At 38.1% G+C, this 22768-nt stretch overlaps 1 protein-coding gene and 1 long non-coding RNA gene across 5 annotated transcripts in view; one reads left to right on the top strand and one right to left on the bottom strand.

Annotated features, from left to right (window-relative positions):
- Window positions 1-22768, bottom strand: part of LOC112678578 (uncharacterized) — a 105673-nt gene that overhangs the window by 35112 nt on the left and 47793 nt on the right. For both annotated transcript variants that reach the window (XR_007406984.1, XR_003147681.3), the window contains exon 4: window positions 18976-19036. This is a non-coding gene — a long non-coding RNA (uncharacterized LOC112678578). The remainder of the gene's footprint in view (window positions 1-18975; window positions 19037-22768) is intronic.
- The window catches only part of CPA6 (carboxypeptidase A6), a 317848-nt gene that overhangs the window by 289945 nt on the left and 5135 nt on the right, over window positions 1-22768 (top strand). For all 3 annotated transcript variants that reach the window (XM_035708380.2, XM_025477922.3, XM_049103757.1), the window contains 2 exons: window positions 17780-17982; window positions 21825-21909. In XM_035708380.2, coding sequence (XP_035564273.1) covers window positions 17780-17982; window positions 21825-21909 — 288 coding nt within the window. The remainder of the gene's footprint in view (window positions 1-17779; window positions 17983-21824; window positions 21910-22768) is intronic.

Raw genomic sequence — 22768 nt, 5'->3', positions numbered from 1 at the left:
TCCACCATCCCTCATTGCCCTCACTCACACCCCACCAAATAGGGCAGGTATGAAGTGTCAAAATAGAGTTCACACTTAATTACATATTGCCTAATCTAGTAAACACCAAATGCGCTGCCCTCTACCCCTCTGGTCTCCCCATCACCTCTCTTGATATTTTCCTAGAGGTGTTGATATGAAACAGACTGAAAGAAAAACTCAAGTTTTACAGTGGTTCAAACATTTTACAGAAATCGTTTTCTTATGTAGAGAGATAAAAAGTGTACATAAGCAAAACTATTTTAGTATCACATATTTCATTAAAACACAGTATCTGTTTTCTTATACTGGCACCTATTTAAAATGAGGTTGTAGCATGCCATTCTAGCCTGTGTAATTCTGAAAGAGAGTCCAGAGTAGCCTTCCAGCAAGTTCTAAAACAAGAAAATATCACTAATTCACTCACCTCCCCAGACTGGAAAAGTACATTGGAAACAATCAAAGACAAAGCAGTAATATCATGCAAACCTATGGATTCCCTTTTCATTTGTTCTCATTCTCAGGTATAATTCTTGCTCTCCTGTACATGTTTGCACATATTTTAAGGATATGACAGAAAGGTAGAGAACAACATTGTTATTCAGGCTCTTGTGCAATCTCTTAACTTTTATTATAACCTTAAATTATAATATAATACAGCTGACCTTCAAATGTAAGGCACAAATGCAATTTTGATGTGCTAGACTAAGAGGGACCTTGCTATAGGGCAGATTGATCCACTGGATGAACATTTATTGAACCCCTGCTATGAGCAAAACACAATGCGAGACAAATCTTTGGTTCTTGTTTTTGGGAGCTAGCATCCAGTGAGAGAGACCAGCATGTAAACAACCTGCTGTGATCTGAGACTGAGTGAAAGCCCATAAATAGAATCATGAGTGTCCCATTAACAGAGCAGAGAGGAAAGAGAAATTCTGACTGGGGCCAGAGTGGCAAAGTTGCAGACAAGTGGCTCTTCCCCCCACATATCCAGTTGCCACTCTACCAATTACCAAAACTTGGTGGCTTAAAACAACAACACAAATTTATTTTCTTACAATTCTGGAGGCCAGACATCCAAATTGGATTTCACCAGGCTGAAGATGCAGCAAGACCACACTCCCTCAGGAAGCTCTGGAGGAAAACCCATTTCCTTGCAGCTTCTAGAAGCCAACTGTTTTCCTTACCTTGTGACCTCTTCTTCCACCTTCAAAACCCGTGACACAAGCATATTCCCTCTGTGACTCAGCTTCTCCCTCTGCCACACAGCTTTCTCTTCTGTCTGTAATCAAATTTCCCTCTTATAGAATGCTTATGATTACATCCAGATAATCCAGGATAATGTCCCCATTTCAGGAGCTTGATCACATCTGCAAAAGCCCTTTTCCATATAAGGTAACAGTCACAGACTCCATGGATTAGGACCTGGCAATCTTTGGGGGCCATTATACAGGCTACCACAGTGTGTTAAGAGGAAAGGCCTCTAATCCAGCCCCTTTATTCATGAAGGCTGTGATGAGTCACTGGGAAGTTTCGGCAGAGTAATTGCATGGTAAGATATGTATTCCAATAAAATTAACTCAGGGTTTTTTTTTTTAAGATTTATTTATTCATGAGAGCCAGAGAGAGGGAGAAACCTATACAGAGGTCGAAGCAGGCTCCCCGTGGGGAGCCTGATGCGGACTTGATTCCAGGACCCCAGGATCACACCCTGAGCCGAAGACAGACACTCAACCACTAAGCCACCTAGGAACCCCTAATTCAGGACTTCTGAGGATGTAGATGAAAGAAGAGCCTGGAGTCAGTGAACCTCTCCAACAATTCAAGACAGTTTTGACAAGACAATAATAGCTGGGTTGAACGTACTGGAGAGAAATCAAGACAGTGGCATAAATAGCTGTTTGCAGACTGTTGGATACAGTAAATGATTTCCGGTTTGGGCAGTTACATACCATACACCACGATGTGTAATACAAGAGGAAAAGCAGATTTAGAGGGGGATTGGAAGACCTTAGGAAGGGAGGGAAGTTTCATCAAAGAAAAAGTTTGTTCTGGGAATGAAACAATTTACTGGCAAACCAACTTTTAAATTGGAATCCATTCTTGGAGGCTGCCTGAAGAACAAAACAGAAATCAAGTAACACAATTATTATTACTAAATTTTATTCTCATATCCTTAAAACAGAATCTGAAGATGTTCAGGAAGAGTAAATATGTAATTACATTAGAATTTGTTTTCATCTGGACTAGAACCATAAACTAGCAATGCTATAAAGAGTCTTAGCAGTCTTCCTAATCCAACGGTTTTCAGCCTTTTTTCCCCACTACCACACACCCAACTGATCGTGACAGCACACTTCTGGTGGTTAATTCTAAGCACACCCACTCTAATTTACCTCTCCCCCATTACAAGAGTATAATAGATTTAATTAAGAGTTATTTATCACAACTAAACCAATTTTTTAGTTTACAAATATTGTAACCTGTAACTAGCTACAGTAAGACAACCCCCACAACTGAAAGCAACACATTCTTACACGTTGCATGAGAAGAGCCACTGATTAGAGTCCTTAATCCACCCAGGACAAATGCCACCAGAGCAGTGGCATGCCTGTCCCTGAGCTCACTGGTAGAATAGTTCTGACTGGAGCCCGGTCCTGTGATCTTCCCCTCCTTCTCCATTCCCTCTCTAAAGACCATCTTCTACCTCATTTTTAAAATTCTTTTAATTTTTAAAATTTTTTATTTAAATTCAATTAGCCAACATATAGTACATCATTAGTTTCAAATGTAGTGTTTGATAAGTTATCAGTTGCATGTAACACCCAGTACTCACCATAGCACGTGCCTTCCTTAATACCCATCACCCAGTCACCCCATCCCCCATCCACCCCGCCAGCAACACTCAGTTTGTTTCCCAGAGTTAAGAGTTTCTCATGGTTTGTCTTCCTCTCATTTCTTTCCTTTTAGTTTGCACTCACTTCCCTTAGGATCCTCTGTGCTGCTTCTTATATTCCACATATGAGTGAAGCCATATGATAATTGTCTTTCTCCAATTAACTTATTTCACTAAGCATAATACCTTCTAGTTCTATCCATGTCGATGTCAATGGTTAGTATTCATCCTTGTGATGGCTGAGTAATATTCTGTTACCACATCGTCTTTATCCATTTATCTGTCGATGGATATCTTAGCTCCTTCCACAGTTTAGCTATTGTAGACATTGCTGCTATGAACATTGGGTGCAGGCGCCCTTTCAGATCATTACATTTGTATCTTTGGAGTAAATATCTAACAGTGCAATTGCTGGGCCATAAAGGTAGCTCTATTTCTGACTTCTTGAGGAAATGCCATACAGTTTTCCAGAGTGGCCGTACCAGCTAACATTTCTACCAAACGGTGTAAGAGGGTTCCTCTATCTCCACATCCTCCCCAACATTTGTTGTTTCCTATCTTGTTAATTGTAGCCATTCTGACTGGTGTGAGGTCATATCTCGTTGTGGTTTTGATTTGTATTTGCCTGATGCCAAGTGATGTTGAGCATTTTTTCATGTGTCTGTTGGCCATTTGTACGTCTTCTTTGGAGAAATGTCTGTTCATGTCTTTTATCCATTTCTTGACTGGATTATTTGTTTTTTGGGTGTTGAGTTTGATAAGTTCTTTATATATCTGGGATACTAGCCCTTTATTTGATATGTCATTTGCAAATATCTTTTCCCATTCCATAGGTTGCCTTTTAGTTTTGTTGACTGTTTCATTTGCTGTGCAGAATCTTTTTATCTGGATGAAGTTCCAATAGTTTGGTTTTGCATTTGTTTCCATTGCCTTTAGAGACAAGAAGACAAGAAGTTTCTATGGCTGAGCCCAAAAGGTTGCTGCCTGGTTCTTCTCTTTGATGTTAATAGATTCCTGTCTCACATTTAGGTCTTTCATCCATTTTGAGTTTATCTTTGTGTATGGTGTAAGAGAATGGTCCAGTTTCATTCTTCTGCATGTTGCTGTCCAATTTTCCCAACACCATTTAGAGAGGAGATTGTCCTTTTTCTGTTGGATTTCTTTCCTGTTTTGTCGAAGATTAGTTGACCATAGAATTGAGGGTCCATTTCTGGGTTCTCTCTTCTGTTCTATTGATCTTTGTGTCTGTTTTTGTGCCAGTGCCATGCTGTCTTGATGATCACAGCTTTTTTTTTTTTTAATTGGAGTTCAATTTGCCAACATATAGCATATCACCCAGTGCTCATCCCATCAAAGAATCACAGCTCTTTAATATAGCTTGAAGTCAGGCATTGTAATGCCCCCTCCTCAGTTTTGGTTTTCTTTTTCAACATTCCTCTGGCTATTTGCGGTCTTTTCTGGTTCTATACAAATTTTAGGATTATTTGGTCCAGCTCTGTGGAAAATGTCAATGGTATTTTGATAAGTATTGCACTGAATGTGTAGATTGCTCTGGGTAGCATATTTTCACAATATTTATTCTTCTAATCCATGAACATGGAATGTTTTTCCATCTCTTTGTGTCTTCCTCAATTTCTTTCGTAAGTGTTCTGCGGTTTTCAGAGTACAGATCTGTTACCTCTTCGGTTAGGTTTATTCTGAGGTATCTTATTATTTTTGGTACAATTATAAATGGGATTGATTCCTTAATTCCTCTTTCTTCAGTCTCATTGTTAATATGTACAAATGCAACTGATTTCTGTGCATTGATTTTGTACCCTGCCACATTGTTGAATTGCTATATGAGTTCTAGCAATTTTGGGGTGGACTCTTTTGGGTTTTTCACATAAAGCATCATGTCATCTGTGAAAAGTGAGAGTCTGACTTCTTCTTTGCCAATTTGAATGCCTTTTATTTCTTTATGTTGTCTAACCACTGAGACTAGGACTTCTAGCACTATGTTGAACAACAGTGATGAAAGTGGGCATCCTTGTTGTTCTCCTAATCTTAGGGGGAAAGCTCTCAGTTTTTCCCCATTGAGAATGATATTCACTCTGGGCTTTTCATAAATGGCTTCTATGATGTTGATGTATGTTCCCTCTATCCCTACACTGTAGAGAATTTTATTCAAGAAAATATGCTGTACTTTGTCAAATGTTTTTTTCTGTATCAATTAAGAGGATTATATGGTTCTTGCCCTTTCTTTCATTAATGTGATGTATCACGTTGATTGATTTGCAAATGTTGAACCATCCCTGCATCCCAGGAATAAATCCCACTTGGTCATGGTGAATACTCCTTTTAATGTCCTGTTGGATCCTATTGGCTAGTATCTTGGTTAGAATTTTTGCATCCATGTTCATCAAGGATATTGGTCTATAATTTCCCCTTTTAGTGGGGTCTTTGTCTACTTTTGAGATCAAGTAATGCTGGCCTCATAGAATGAATTTGGAAGTTTTCCTTCCATTTCTGGTTTTTGAAACAGCTACAGAAGAATAGGTATTAGTTCTTCTTTAAATGTTTGGTATAGTTCTCCTGGGAAACCATCTGGCCCTGGAATCTTGTTTATCAGGAGATTTTTTATGACTGTTTCAATCTCCTTGCTAGTTATGGGTCTTTAGGTTTTATATTTCTTCCTGTTTTAGTTTTGGTAGATTAAAAGTTTCCAGGAATACATTCATTTCTTTCAATTTGTTGGCATATAGTTGCTCATAACACGTTCTTAACATTGTATTTCCTTGACATTGGTCATGATCTCTTCTCTTTCATTCATAATTTTATTAATTTGAGTCCTTTCTCTTCTTTTTGATAAATCGGCTAGTGTTTATCAATCTTACTAATTCTTTCAAAGAACCAGCTTCTAGTTTCATTGATCTGTTCTGATTTCCATTTTATTGATTTCTGCTCTGATCTTTATTATTTCTCTTCTCCTGCTTGGTTTAGGCTCTGTTTGCATTCTTTCTCCAGTTCCGTCACGTGTAAGGATTAGCTTGTGTATTTGAGACTTTTCTAATTTTTTGAGATTTGTATTGCTATGTACTTCCCTCTTAGGACCACCTTTAGTGTATCCCAAAGGTTTTGAACAGTTGTGTTTTCATTTTCCTTTGCTTCCATGAATTTTTTTGATTCTTCTTTTATTTTCTGGTTGACCCATACATTCTTTAGTAGGATACTCTTTAACCTCCAAGTGTTTAAGTTCCTTCCAAATGTCCTCTTGTGATTGAATTCAGTTCCAAAGCATTGTGGTCTGAAAATATGCAGGAAATAATCCCAGTCTTTTGGGATCAGATGAGACCTGATTTGTGATCAGTACATCAGTATGTCATCTATTCTGGAGAGTGTTCCATGTTTACTCAAGAAGAATATGTATTCTGTTGCTTTAGGGTGGAGTGCTCTGTATATATCTGTGAAATCCATCTGGTCCGGTGTGTCATTCAAAGCCCTCTTTTCCTTGTTAATCCTCTGCTTAGATGACCTGTCCATTGCTGTGAATGGGTTGTTGAAGTCCCTTACTATTATTATATTATTATCAATGTGTTTCTTTAACTTGGTTATTAGTTGGTTTATGTAATTGGCTGCTCCCAAGTTAGGAACAAAATATTTATAATTGTTAGATCTTCTTGTTGGATAGAGCCTTTAGGTATGATATAGTGTCCTTCCTCATCTCTTATTACAGTCTTTGGTTTAAAATCTAATTTGTCCAATATAAGGATTGCTACTCCCAACTTTCTTTTGAGGTCCAATAGCATAATAAATTGTTCTCTGCTCCCTCACTTTCAATCTGGAAGTGCCTTTAGGTCTAAAATGAGTCTCTTGTAGACAACATATGGTTGGGTCTTACTTTTTTATCTAATCTGATTCCCTGTGTCTTTTGATTGGAGCATTTAGCCCATTTACATTTGGAGTAACTATTGAAAGATATGCATTTAGTGTCATTGTATTACCTGTGAAGTCCCTGTTTCTATGAATTGTCTCTGTTTTTTCTGGTGTATGTTACTCTTAGATTCTCTCTTTGCTTAAAGGACCCCCTTAATATTTCTTGCAGAGCTGGTTTAGTGGTCACATATTTTTTCAGTTTACATCTGTCTTGGAAGTTCTTTATCTCTCCTTCCATTCTGAATGACAGATTTGCTGGTAAAAGTATTCTTGGCTGCATGTTTTCCTCATTTAGTACCCTGAATATGTCATGCCAGCCCCTTCTGGTCTGCCAGGTCTCTGTGGATAGGTCTGCTGCCAGTCTAATGTTTCTGCCCCTGTAGGTTAAGGAATTCTTATCTTGAGCTACTTTCAAGATTTTTTCTTTATCTCTGAAATTTGCAAGCTTCACTATTATACGTCAGAGTGTTGATATACTTTTATTAATTTTGAGAGGGGTCCTCTCTGCCTCTTGGACTTGAATCCCTATTTCCTTCCCCAGATTACAAAAGTTCTCAGCTCTGATTTGCTCAAATATACCTTCTGTCCCCCTCTCTCTCCTTCTTCTCCCTTGAGAACCCCAATAATTCTAATTCTGTTTCATTATGGCATTGCTGATTTCTCAAAGCTTCCCCTCATGGACCATTAGTTGTTTTTATCTTTTCCTCAGTTTCCTTCCTTTCCATCAACTGGTCTTCTGTGTTACTTACTCTCTCTTCTGCCTCATTTACCCTAGCTGTTAGAGCATCCAATTTAGCCTGCATCTCAGTTAGAGCATTTTTAACTTTGGCCTGATTAGAGCTCATTTCTGTACTAAGAGATTCTCTAGTGTCCTTTATGCTTTTCTCAAACCCAGCTAGTAACTTTATAATAGTTATCCTGAATTCCAGCTGATATCTTACTTATATCCATATTGATCAGATCTATGGCAGAGAGTATTACTTCTGGTTCTTTCTTTTGTTGTGAATTCTTCCTTCTAGTCATTTTGCCCAGAGAAGAATGGATGATCGAGTGAACAAAATCAAAACTATATCAAATCTGATTCAAGTGAAATACACACTGGACAAATCCAAAGAGGTCAGAAACCTAAAAAAGAAAAGGAAAAAAAAAAAGAGGGGAAAAGAGGGAATATAATCTCCCAGGTGGACAAAACAGGGTGATCCACTTGGTCCTGAATGTATTTTGGTCTGTGTGTTAGAAGATACTAAATCCCAACATTGTAAAGAAAGTATATATATACACACATATACTTTTATACTATTATATATAAATGAATATATCTATAAAATATAAATGCAAAACATGAAATTTAAAGAGACTTAAAAACAAAGAGTTGATAAAATAAGAAATTAGTTGAAAAGAAAAAAAAAGAAATTTTAAACTGATATATAAATTAATCATGAGAAAAAAACCTCAAATTCTATATACTATTTTCCCCTAGAGCTGGAGTTTTGTAGTGCTATGTGCTCTGTAAGCTTGCTGTTCCCTGTTTTTCCAGCTGGTCTTCTGGGGAAGGAGCTCCTCTGATTCTCAGTTGTCCCTGGGTAGAGTTGCACCTCCCCTTGCCAGAGGGCTAGGCTCAGTGTAAGCTGTTTTGGGGGTTTTTCTGTGTGGCTTTTGTTTTCTGGAAGCTTCCAGGACCTCTTTAGAGGATGAGAATCAAAATGGTCACGCCACAGTCTCCAGCCCCAGAACTGATTCAGTAAATCCTCATGGATAAGGGATCTTCACTTCTATTTTTTTTTTTTAAGATTTTATTTATTTATTCATGAGAGACACACACGAGGGGGGGTGGGCAAAAACATAGGCAGAGGGAGAAGCAGGCTCCCTATGGGGAGCCTGAAGCAGAACTCCATACCAGGACCCTGGGATCATGACCTGAGCCAAAGGCAGTTGCTCAACCACTGAGCCACCAGGTGCCCCAAGTGGTGTTCACTTCTGTGTGTACCATACTCTACAGACTCCTGCAGTGTGTACCGCACCAGTCCTCCTGGGGGAAGGCAGAGGGTCGCCCATTTCCATCCTTTATGGGACCCCCAAGGAGAGTGGTATTCTACCTGTGCACAATCTCATACTGCCCCTCACCGGAGGAAGGCAGAGGGCCCACTCTGTTGTCCTTTGCAAGGCCCCCCACACTGAGAGCTGTCACCAATCGCACATTGGTTCACAGTTTATGGCCAACCAAGCTGAGAGCCCCCTCCCAGGCTCACAGACTGTAAACAGTTTTGTTGCTCCAATACCTGAGAACTCTGCTGGCTCAGGCACCCCAATCTCCCTTTGACCCCAGGGATCCTGAGACCACACGGTCCCACCTAGGATTCTGGCCCACCTCACCACTGAGCACCTTTCAGGAAGAGACTTCTCTCACTGGAGCAGATTTCTAGAGGTTCCAATTTTGCCCGGGGGAAGGGGGGGGAGGCGTGGGGGCAGTGGCTATATCACTTTCCAGTAGCTGGCTTTCAGAAGCTCCCTTCCACCCCCACCCCTACCCCCACCCATTCATTTATCTTCTGATATATTTCCTTAGTTTCCCTTCACACTCCTACCTTGCAAACAGTGGTCACTTTTTCTTTGTAGAATCCCAGCAATTCTCTTCGTATGTCTCAGGTAAGGTGTTCAGAGTGATTTGATAGTTATCTAGCCAAATGCAGGGGACCAGATGAAATGAGGTCCCCTACTCTTCCACCATCTTGCCTCCCTCTCCACCTCATTTTACCATCCAGAAGGACTAATGTTCACAGAAACAACAAAACCTTTATTTTTTTGTCCTTACTTTTTCAAGTAAAATTGTATTTTTTGAGTCCCATCCAACTGCCATTAGAGTCTCCCCCAGGGTTTCTAATCCTGCCTGCTCTCTCTCCCTCTTTTGTGTTCCTAGGTACAGTCTGCACTGCACACTTTATAATGATATTATATCCTACATTGTCTTGTCCTCTAATTTCCTCATATGTGCACATCTTGTCTCCTCTCTAGATTTATGAGGTCCTTGTAGAGTTTTGCATCTTAATACTCAAAAACTAAAGAGGTGATATATGGTACGGAAGTTAAATTGCTGAAGTGTTCAGAACAGAGATGTGTGCTATTTTATTGGACAAGACTAGAATCTCTTGGTTCTGCACTGCAGAGATCTGTTATATATTCTGCAGTTGTTCTGCATGTGAAGATGGGGAAAGAGAATTTGGTCTCAGCTTCAGAAACAATATATTGATTCCTATAAACTAAGGAAAAACTAATAACCCTTGGATTCTCATGCTTCTAAAACATGAGTTTGATGCTTCTTGTTCTTTTCTCCTAGAAATATTTTATCATTGCTTCCTGGATATTAAACCTTTTTTTTTTTTTTTTGGTGTTTTTTACTTATTTCCTTGAAATGCTGTATCCTGGTGCTTTAGCTTTCTGCTATCTTGATCTTTTTTAGTACATCAGATATTTCTACCAGAATTTGTGTAATTGAAGCTAGATCTGGACAGCACTTTTCAAATTGTGTATCCACACAGCTATTTAAAATCCCAAAAGGACTTACTCTTCAATAATATTTGTGAGTTGTCTATTTGCAATTTAGTAAAGCCTGGATAGTGCCCCCAAAAGGCTATAAATAAAATTAGATTGTTTTAGTGGTTTTCTTTCCACCTGAATGAATGTATTTCCATCTTAGAGGCCTCACTATTCAGGATTCTGGTTTTATTTTTTAAAGACAGTGTCAGTATACCAGATGAATAAGGCAAGAATTCACACAGAAAAACTAACATAAAGAATTTTGAATGTGATATTCCATTCTGCTGCTGAATCAATACTTAATCTGTAGTAAATAACATTGGCAGAATACCAATCCATAAAATAAACCATAAAATGCTATAGAATATTCTAGTGTCTAATGTGCTTCTCAGGCAAACAGCATTAAATCAAGGGATGGCCCTTCTTAATACAATACAGTTTAGCTCCTGTATGATGATTATTAAATAAATAGTTTATTTTTATGCACCAGTTATTGCTCAAACATTGTGTGAGGCCCTGTTGAATCAGGAAATGGGTAAGCATAAATTTTAACACACGATATGAAGTTATATGACAAATGCAAATAAATAAGGGTGTTATGGGTACCTCACCCAGCTTAGGGGCATTGGAGAAGATGCCAAGAGGAAGTGGTAACTGCATTAAGCGCCAAAGGACAAATAAAATCAGACTGTGAAGAAAAGATAGGCTTCAAAAGAAGGGAACAGCACATACAGTCGTAAAGGCAATGGAGTATAGAACCTTGGGGAAATGAGCAATTTTTCCATAGGAATGAAGGTAGAAGGTTTGAGGCACACTGACAGAAGACAAAAATTTTAAGCCAGTCAACCAGAAACAAATCATGAAGGAACTTATCCACAAGTGTCCAGTCTGAGGAAAGGAGCATGACTCTCTAGATTCTAAAGAAGGAGAGAACTATGTAATCTTCAAGCTATTATAAAGCCATGAAAAGTACATGGAATTGTCTAGTCAAGATAAACTATAATATCTACCACTATCAAATTCAAATATTCTGATCACACTACCTCTTTGCCTTTACATGATCGTAAGACTTCAGAAGTTTATCCAGAAGGCCACTATTGAAGGATTTTAAGCAGCCAAATCAGATTTATATTTTTAGAATAAATAAGACATTGGGAAGGCTGAATTCAAGATAGGCCAGACAGAAGACAAGGAACTGTTCTGATAATTTAGGGAAATAATGACGAGAGCCTGAACTTTGTTGGTAGAAGTGGTCATAGAGAGATTTAGCAGACACAATCAATAGAATTTGCTCTCCCATTGGGTGGGGGGATAAGAAAGAAGACAACTTCTAGGATTATACCACCTAAGCTTTGACATAGGCCACTAGATGAATGAGGGAAGCATAGGTTAAGAAACATAGCAAAAGATCAATAGGTAAATAAAAAAGAGAAAGATTATTTCATCTAGGGACATCTTGAACTTTGAGAGCCTCTGAGACAAGTAGATGGAGATGTCCAGAAAGTTATTACATACATTAGTTTGAAGCTTAAGATAAGGATTCAGGAGTCATGGATTTGGACTAGATCCCATTTGGCTTGTCTACTCAAGAATATTGTTCCAACTTCTGCCTGGCTGGCCAGACACTAGCAGAGGCCAGTTCTGACACTTTCTATCTATTTTATTGGCACCAGTCACCCTGTCACAGCATTCTCCAGCAGACCTCCTCCACCCAACCCAACCACCCCAGGAGGTACCCCTCTAAAGCAGCTTCTGCTCCACCATACCCAGCAGACAGCCTTGGTTGGAACCATCATCCCCCCAAACCCAGCAGACAGCCCACCCAGGGCTGGTACCCCTTCAAAGTGACTCCTACCCTGGGGTGGTAGGGAGCCAGCCCTGTCCACCAGCATGCCTGCAGCAGTGGTGGCCAGGTCTCTCAGCCAGCGATGCAGGGAGCAAACCCCACTCACCAGCAAGCCCACAGCAGCTATAGTTGAGTCTCTCAGCCAGTTAGTTACACCAGGGGCAAGGTCTGCCCACCAGTGCACTAGCAGAGGTTGTAGCCCAGTCACAAAAGGAGAGCACATGCAGCCCACACAGAAGATACCCTGCAGTGCATGCTTCTAGTGACCAGGGTATCTAGCACTATGGGGCCTCACAGGGTTCCCTCTACATAAGGCCACTACTTTCAAGACCAGGAGACAATAGCTAACTTGCCTAATACATAGAAGAAACACAGACAAAATGATGCAAAGGAGTATGTTCAAAACACACACACAAGACAAAAACCTCAGAAAAAAACTAAACTACATGATCAAAGTAATAGTTATAAAGGTCCTCACTTGACATGAGAGAAGAGTAGGAGAACTTCAACAAAGAATAACAAAATCTATAAAAGAACCAATCAGACCTGAAGATTACAATGACTAAAATGAAAATTACATGAGAGGGGAATCAATGCAGATTAGAAGATGCAAAAGAATGAATAAACAATCTGGAAAACAGGGTTGAAAAAGCACCCATGCTGTACAGCAAAAGTTTTTCTTAAATGAGGAGGGAAAGGTCTAAGATGGCAGCATAGGAAGACCCTAAACTCACCTCCTCTGTTGGACACTGAATTTGTACCTACATCTAGAGTAATTCACCTGAAGAAAAACTGAAGTGACTACACAGCATCTGCCAAGAAAGGAAAGACCGAGACATGATAATGATAGGAACCCCAGCCCCAATGCTATGAACTTCAGCAGAAAGGGGCATCATTGACAGGTCCCACCTGCAGATTCACCCAATTGGAGCAGCAAAATAACAGTTTAAAGGGCAATAGACATAATCTTCTAACCCTAAGGCGTCAGGCTAACAATGAGGGAACCACTTAAATCCTTTCTGATGTCAGAGGTGCTGGCTAGTGCCATTGTTTTCATTTCCTCTCCACCTAGATAGTACAGATGGGAGCAAGAGCTTGGTGCTCTAGCTAGCCTATCAACACAACAAGCCCTAGTCCACACCACCACTGCCAGCCAGCCCCTCCCCCCACCAAGTTGGGCTCCAACATTCACACCCATTCCAGCTCCAACCATCCCACCAAAGCTACTCAGGCCTGCCCCCACCCCAGCTGTAGCCATTCCATTGAGGAAGCCCTGCCCCAGAGCACCCTGGGCCCCACCAGTCCCACAGGTCAATCAAAGTAATGATCATAAAGATGTTTACCAGACTTGAGTGGATACTCAGTGAGAACTTCAATAAAAATATAAAAAATATAAAAAATAACCAATCCGATTTGAAGAATACAATAACTGAAATGAAAAATATGCCACAGGGAATCAACAGCAGATAAGAGGATAGAAAAGAACATATCAGCAATCTGGAAGACAAGGTGGTGGAAAGTACTCAAGCTGAACAGCAAAAAGTAAGGATTTCTAAAAATGAGGATAGGTTAAAGGACCTCTAGGACAACATCAAGCATTGTAACATTTGTACTATAGGAATCTCAGAAGGACAAGAGAGAGAGGCAGAAAACTAATTTAAAGAAACAATATTTGAAAACTTTCCTAACCTGGGAAATGAAACACAGAGAACCCCAAACAAGATGAACCCAAGCAAGTTGACCCCAAGATACATAATAACTAAAATTTCAAAAATTAAAATTAGAATCTTAAGGCCGAAATACAAAAGCAACTTCTTATATACAAGGAAAACCTCATAAGACCATCAGCTGATTTTTCAGCAGAAACTTTGCAGGCCAGAAGAGAGTCATGCTCAAAGGAAAGAAACCTACAACCAAGAAAACTCTACCAAGCAAGGTTATCATTTAGAACTAAAGGAGAGATGTTTCCTAGACAAAAGTTAAAGAAGATCATCAACATTAAACTGGCCTTATGAGAAATGCAAAAGGACTTTAAGCAGAGACCATAACTAGATGTAAGAAAATTATTAAATACGTTATTAGTAAAAGCAAATACATAGTAAAGGTAGTAAATCAATCAATTATAAAGCTATTATGAAGGTTAAAAGACAGAAGTAGTGTAGTGAAATCAATTATATCTAAAAAAATAGTTAAGTGTTTCAAAAAATAAAGGATGTAAAATATGTCGTATATGTAAAACATGGAAGGGAAGGAGTAAAAATGTAGTGTTTTTGAATGTGTTCAAACTCAAAACCATCAACTTAATACAAATTGCTATTTACTTGGGATGTTATATACCAACATCCTGGCAACCACAAACCAAAACCTATAATAGATACACAAAAAAGAGAAAAAATCCCAGCATAGGACTAAAGAAAGTGACCCATCAGAAGGGAAGAGGAGAAGAAAAGAAAGAAACAGAGAAGAATTACAAAAACAACCAGAAAACAAATAACAAAATGGTAATAAGTAATTGTCTATCAACAATTACTCAAAGTGCAAATGGTATAAAGGGTCTAAATGCTACAGTCAAAGGACATAAGGTAACTAAATGGATTTTTTAAAAAAGATCCATCTATATGCTGCCTACAAGAGACTCAGTTCAGACAAAAAGATTCACAGACTAAAAGTTAAAGGAGTGGTAAAAGATATACCATGTAAATGGAAGCAAGAAAAAATCTGGGATAGCAATACTTAAACCAGGTAAAATAGATCCTAACACAAACACTGTAACAAGAGACAAGGGTATTACATAAGGATAAAGGAATCAATCCAACAAGATGATATAACACTTACAAATATCTATGCACCCAACACAAGAAGCAACCTGATTATATATAAAGCAAATGTTAACAGACGTAAAGGGAGAAACTGACAGTAATAGCAGAATAGTAGGGGATTCTAACACCCCATTTATATCAATCAATAGATCATCCTGACAAAAAATAAATAAGGAACAGTCACTTTGAGTGACACATTAAACCACGTAGACTTAACAGATACATACAGAACATTCCATCCAAAAACAGCAGAATACAATTCCTTTCAAATGCACCTGCAACATTATCCAAGATAATAGCCATTATGGAAAAGAGTACGGAGGTATTTAAAAATTAAAAGTAGAAATAGCACATGATCCAGCAATTCCACTTCTAGATGTTTACCCAAAGAAAACAGAAATGCTAATTCAAAAAGATATATGCACCCCCATGTTTATTGCAGCATTACTTACAATAGCTAGAAAGTGGGGGTGGGGTACGGGCTAAATAGGTGAAGGGAATTAAGAGATACAAACTTCTAGTTATGACATAAATAAGTCACCAGGATGTAACATACAGCATAGGGAATATAGTCAGTAATATTGTAATAACTTTGTATGGTAACCAGTGGTAACTACACTTATTGTGGTGAGCTTTTCGTAATGTATTTTGTAATTGTCGATTCATTATGTTGTGCATCTGAAACTAATATAATATTGTATGTATAACTATACTTCAATTTAAGCGTTTAACTAATTTTAAAATATACATAAAACTGTAAGAATAATAAATAAGTAAATATGTGTATAAATATACTTTGGAAATATTAGTGTCACTATTAAAAGTCAGATGTGAATCTAATTCTTGTACTTATAGATGAGCTGCTTCTTTCCTATGAAATTGTTTCTTTTTCTTAAATTTCACCCTAGTCTGTCAAAGTGTGGACATATTTTCCCTTTATCTCTCTTATTTTGTACACAATAAGTCCATTCAATCTATCCCTAATTGTGGAAAAATTTCAGTTGGCAGTTCTTCAAATATTAACTTTTATTTCTTTCTCTGTTAGGGTCCATATTAATCAGATGTTGACACTTCTATTTTTCCTACCCCTTTAATATTTTTTTTTTTTTTTTTTTTTTTAGCTCTTTGTCTCTTCTTGATGTCTTCTGGGAATGTTTCTAAACATATCCCATCTCATTAATTCACTCATCAACTGTATTCTTCAACCCATGAATTAAGTTTTTTATTTATATTATATCTGATTGGTACTTTTTTTATAACTTCTTACCCCTGTTTAGTGTTTCCAATGCCCTTCTATATGCCCTAGAGAATATTTATTGGGATTATTGTAAATCCTTTTTTCTCTGGCTCATTAGTTCTGCTCCCTCTGGAGTTAGTAGTTCAGTCTGTGATCTCTCCTTTCTGGTGCTTTACAGCAGTGTTCTTCAAATGTCTCTTTATTTGTCCTAATCCTTTCAGAGTATCAGCTATTGTTTTTATACTATATTCTGAGTTCCATCTATATCCCACTTACTTCTAAGGCACGTCTAGAATTAGACTCAAAGGAGAAAAACCTTAATGGCTGTAAATTTCCCATCTTAACTCACTTATAACACAAGCTAGATTTAATGTCCTCAAGATTTAGCTTGATCTGATTTGGTTATCTTTTCATATTCAGTAGAATTAGACCAAGTCACATAATCACCAAACATTTTCCATTTGCTATGAAAAGAAACAGTTTTCTAGCCCTATTGGGAAGGCTAATAATGACTGATGCTTAATAACTGTAGAAAATGTAATTATTTATAAATATAAAAATGTCTTGGAACTTTAATACTTTGTGATTGTTTCAGTAAATGTTATTTTCCTTCCTCCCCTTCATAGGCCTATAAGGATATAAAATTTTTAATTCAAAAATTAGTAAAATTTAGTTTTGAGGATTTCTTAACTGAATTCTTACTGACTCCTGAGATAACTAGAAAAGCCTCTTGCATTTTACAAAACCAGTTTGGATATTGCTTGTCTAAAAATATAATAGAAATTGTTTTGGCATCTTTTGTTGGAGTTATTTCTGCCCTGCCTTCATGTTCTTGATATATTCAATATTTGTATCTTACCAGACACCTGTGCAAATGTCTAGCCTTTTCTATTGATCTGACATTCACTTATTTGACAAATATTTGTTGAACACTTGCCATACTGTTTTCTAGTTGCCAGGTACCCAGCAAGAAAGACACCATCCCTGCTTTCACAGAGCATTAGAGTTTAACAAAGGATCCAGATTGAATGTAGTTTCTATGAGAGCAAGGAGTTTTTTTCTGTGATGTTTTTCATTGTATACCAGGCACCTAGAACAGCGTAAATATTGGTTGAATGTTAAGCGGGTAAATACTGGACACTAATTACAAGCATATTAAATGTTATGGAGGAAAAGTGCAGATATCATCGAGTATAGGAGCCTTACCTGCTCTGGGGGATCATATGGAATTTGGTCTCCCACTGATAAAGCCATCCCTTTCAAGTGGTTTATGCAGATTCATTTAAACAGTCAGCACCTATTTCCTATTCAGGCCACCCTCCTATTGTGCAAGGAGGCTTGAACTACCTTGGATTTTTCAGTGTTGGTTTCAGTAGGTGAGAAGTTAGATGAATTGTTTAATAACACCATATGTTTATAGAAAGTAAAGGGAAAACCAATTTAACAATGCTGATTTGTGTTCCTTGCTTCTTGCCTATCCACTCCTTCACCTCATTTTCTTTTCTGTCTTTCAGATGAAGGAGCTTCTATGCACCCTTGTGATGATACATACTGTGGACCTTTCCCAGAATCTGAGCCAGAAGTGAAAGCTGTAGCCACCTTCCTCCGAAAACACAGGAAGCACATTAGGGCTTACCTCTCCTTTCATGCATATGCTCAGATGTTGCTGTATCCCTATTCTTACAAATATGCAACAATCCCTAACTTTAGTTGTGTGGTAAGTATTTGACCTTGTACATACGTGTCAGGCTTTATGCTTCTTTACTAAAGCTAAAGTGGTTCTAAGTGGTAATGGTAATAGCAAACACATATTGTGTTTATTCTAATAAGCATTTTTTTACATATTAACTCATTTATTTTCCATAATCATATGAAGTAGGTAAGTATTATTTTCCTCCATTTTACAGATAAGAAAAGTGAAACCTAGGGAAATTAAGTAATTAGACTAAGAATACACAGCTACTAAGTGCCATAGCCAGGATTCAGCCCCATATCTAGCTCCAGCATTGTCACTTTTAATCTCTGTGCTATGCTGCTTCTCAAATGCAATCATTTCAAACCAATTTACATTCTTACCACAGGTTATACAGAAAGATGTCAAAATGGATTTGATTAGTGTTACAGCTTCGGTCACATATGCAGGGCTATAATTAATTTTATTGGGTAAATAATTGTTCATAAATTATAGTCTGACTCTCATTAATTAAAAGCGAGTTTTAATTTATAAGTGCTATTTGCTTAATGGTACTAAGTCTCTGGGCATGTATCTGACAAGTTAGTGCTAAGAATGAACAGCCCTTCAGGCATAAGATTACTTGGCAGTGAAAAAGCAGAGTTTCTTTCTTTCCTCATCTCAGAAAACCAACAAGCTATCCACTGTAGGGCAAAATTCTTTGTAAAAGGAGTCTGATTCAGAGCCTCTTGAATCTAAAGGTCTATAAAATTCAAAACCAGGCCAAACTAATATTTAGTATTAGAAATGAGGAAGAGGAAGGGAACAGTGGTTAGGAGGAGGTATAGAAAGGAGAGCTTTTGAGTTGCTGTGGATGTTCTATATCTTGGCCAGGATGCTGGTTACATGTGTGTGTAACGTGTAACGTATAGCTCATTCATTGAGCTATAAACTGAAAATGGGTATCTTCTTCTCTATGTATGTTACAATTGAAGTAAAAGCTTAGATAAAAGAGAAGCATCCCCTTTCTTCCTATACCTTCTAAATCCTTCAGCAATTGGTTGGAGTTGTAGGAATTCCTGACGTGGATGTCCAGGACCTGGGAGGAATGGAGAACATGAGGAGGTCAGAAGAAAGCCTGAGGGAAGGCTTCTATTCTGTCCCAGAGAGGAACTTTGTTTTTGGCATTCCAAGCAAAAATTCTGAGCAAATTCTCTCTCTTGAGAAATTGTGTAAAGGTGGTCGTTCTTTTTAAGAGTGCTATTCTCCAGCTACACTGTGGATCAAATAGGCTTGCTGTTGTTGTTGTTGTTGTTAACCTGGCACCTTAACTACCCTCTATCACACAAAGTTTCTCCAAAAAATGTTCAGCCCTTTCTAAATTGGGCACAGTGTCTATTGATATTCTCACAACAGATTATATGGAGTATGCAATATATTAAAACTATCACATGAGGATATTCTCCATATTTTGAATTTTAGCTTTCCACCAGAAGTTAAGCCTATTTTCATTTTGTCTTGGATTGGAGGATGTGGAATAAAGAATATATCCGTGATTCACAGCCAGGGATGACTTTGGCTCCCAGAGACACTGAACGATGTTGAAGACATTTTGATTGTCACAACAAGGCTGGCAGATGCTATTGTCAACTAGTGGATAGAGGCCAAGGATGCTGCTAAACATCCTATAATGCACAGGACAGCCTCCCACAGCAAAGAATTAGTCAGTCCAGACTGTCAATAGTACACTGTTGAGAAATCCTGCTACCTAGTTACATATAACTAAGTTACTGAAACCAAGATTAAAATCCTCAGAAACTCAGTAGTCTCTGAATGTTAACCAGAAACCATTCTATTCTAATAAATTGTTCAAAAACATCCCATCAATGTGTAGGAGTCTGTGTTTCTGCTAATATTTTTAGGGCATTATTAAGTTGCTTCAAATATGGAAATATTTGAATAAAAAATGTATTCCTTGCCTAGTTGAGGTTCAAAAAGTGAGGCCTGGATCCTTTTGAACAACTGAAAAGAGGAAGCAATAAAGAAAGGAGGAATTGCTTAAACTCCTTCAAATAGGTATCTAGCCACACCACCCTGGAAAATAATTCCTAGAAAATTTTATGAAGTTTTCACTTTTTTGTGGAATGACCATATCCAACCCTCTTGTCAATAGGCACCTGCCCCTGAGTGACAGGAATGCAATAAGCTCAAAAGACTAAACTATGCATATGTTTTGTATAAATAGGCCAAGTGGTTGTATTTTTTTTTCTTAATAGATTTTTTGGGGGGGTTAGTCATCCAAAATAATGAGAAACAAAATTCTCCCCCACCAGAAGAACACAGTAATCTTCTAAATGTAGAAATATCTGCCCTTGCCATGGAATTCTGCTGAAACCATTGGAGAAAAGGTTAAAATCTCAGAACATTCTCCATAAAGGTATCTTATTATGGTGTTTACATCCCTTTTCTGTTGGCTCCTGAGAGGAGAATGTCATCATCAGTGAGATCAAGAATAAATTGTCTGCCAGGTTCTGGAGCCTGGTCCCTTAATATCCACAAAGAGTGGCATTTGCTGCAAATGCTGCTTTATGCATCCCTGAGGTGAATGAGGACAGCAAACTGAAGCTAGAGCCAACACACGGCACCATGTTGCCCAGAGTGCTTCAACTGATATCATAAATTATTCATAGGCAAGTTGAAATTGAAATGGGAGAACTGTATACTGGTTTCAACATACTTCTTTTCCTCTCACTGGTTATACAATACTTCTCTAACTCTTTCTGGAAACTAATGCTATTATACCATTTGAAAATGTTTTGAAGTGTAGTCAGTATCATCTTGGTTCATGTTAGAATATTCACCTTTTAGTATTTTTATTGTGTTGATCATTTTTCCTGATTTTTGGCATTGATAGGAAGAGTTCCACCTCAAAATATCTACATCTCAGCAGCACCTGAGCTCTGTCAGAAGCATATGTAACTTTAGAAGTCATGGAGCATTCTACAATTGTTATTCCCATTCCCATAGGGATACATGAATAGTATAAGAGAAGCTGCTCTTCCTGAACTAAAGGGTTTTTTAATTGATTCAAATGTGTTTTAAATACCTTGTACATAGCCACTAAAGTATGTACTTAAGGATCAATAAGATTATCTTGATACTCTTGCAGAGCTATGCTTATTCAACATTCATGCAAGAACTATTGACTAAGCATCTGTTATACACAGGCACGTTGCTAAATAATGCATATGTAGCTATGAGGAAGACTGACATGGGCTCTGCCCAGCAAGCATTTTGTAATTTATATAAGCAAATCATTCTTTCTGAATGAAAGTGAAGAGGACGGGATACTAAATCAGTATCAGAATTTAGGAGTATTTAACTCAACCACTCCTTGCTATGTAACCCTAGCCTGCCCATTTAACCTTGCTGAGCCATTCTTTTCTTGTCTGTAAAATGGAAATATTACTCATCACTGGCTTGGTATAAGGATCAATCAAAGGAAGAAATGTGTTCTCTGGGATGCCTGAGTGGCTCAGTGGTTGAGTGCCTGCCTTTGGCCCAGGGCATGATCCTGGAGACCTGGGATCGAGACCCATGCATGGAGCCTGCTTCTCCCTCTGCCTGTGTCTCGGCCTCTCTCTCTCTCTCTCTCTCTCTGTGTGTCTCTCATGAATAAAGAAATAAAATCTTTAAAAAATAATAAAAGGAAATGTGTTCTCAAACACATGGTAAACAGCATGTGACAAGAAATATTATTACTACTATTATTACTATGATTTAATGTGCCCAACCTTGCTCTCCAAATTGAAGACAACATGCCAGTGCTTCCATAGGTTTCAATGCAATGATGTAAAGTGATATCAGTGCTCCCTTCTCCCTCACAGGAATCTGCAGCTTATAAAGCTGTGAATGCACTTCAGTCGGTATATGGAGTACAATATCGATATGGACCTGCCTCCACCACATTGTGTGAGTTTCCTGCATATTTTGTGTTAGAATCATCTCTTGAACCAAGATCCTGTAAAATGACTTCCTTTAGAAAAACAGAAGTGTGTTCCCCCTTAATGAGAAATTTTTGACAACCAAATTAGCCGAGGAAGATGGAGGGAGTTTATATTTGATTAGTTTTACACTGCTTGACAGAAATCACTGTACCAATTGAAATAAATTCTAAGCAGAGAACATTCTAAGCATGTAGTAATGACTACAAAGTTGAATTGAGATCTTATGACAGTAGAAAGTATCCAAATGGGCTCCTTAAGCAATTGTAACTACTATGAGGGTGGAAATGGGCCTTGAGAAGATAATGAAGTAATGTCTCAGCCCGAAAAGAGCTTTTGTCTTATTCTTTTCCTCCACCATTCTTGTTATAAAACTGTATTTCTTGCATAACCCCTTCAACTGAATTTCCCCTTAAAAGGTGATTAAAATATTTCTCCTTTTTTTTTTTTTTTTGCTTTTTAAAATAAATTTATTATTTGGATATTAGGTAGTTAACATATACTGCAATATTGGTTCCTGGAGTAGAATTCAGTGATTCATCACTTACATAAAACACTCAGTGCTCATCAAAATAAGTGTCCTCCTTAATCCCCATCACCCATCTAGCCCATCCCCCATCCGCCTTCCTCCATCAACCCAGTTTGCTTTCTATTGTTAAGAGTCTCTTGGGGATCCCTGGGTGGCTCAGTGGTTTAGCACCTACCTTCTACCCAGAGCATGGTCCTGGAGTCCCGAGATCAAGTCCCACATCAGGCTCCTTGCATGGGGCCTGCTTCTCCCTCTGCCTGTGTCTCTGCCTCTATGTGTGTGTGTGTGTGTGTGTGTG

The sequence above is a fragment of the Canis lupus genome, chromosome 29, assembly GCF_003254725.2.
Source record: "Canis lupus dingo isolate Sandy chromosome 29, ASM325472v2, whole genome shotgun sequence".
NCBI lineage: Eukaryota > Metazoa > Chordata > Mammalia > Carnivora > Canidae > Canis > Canis lupus.
Note: the sequence above shows the minus strand (reverse complement) of the source record. Positions and strands in the feature narration are given on the sequence as shown.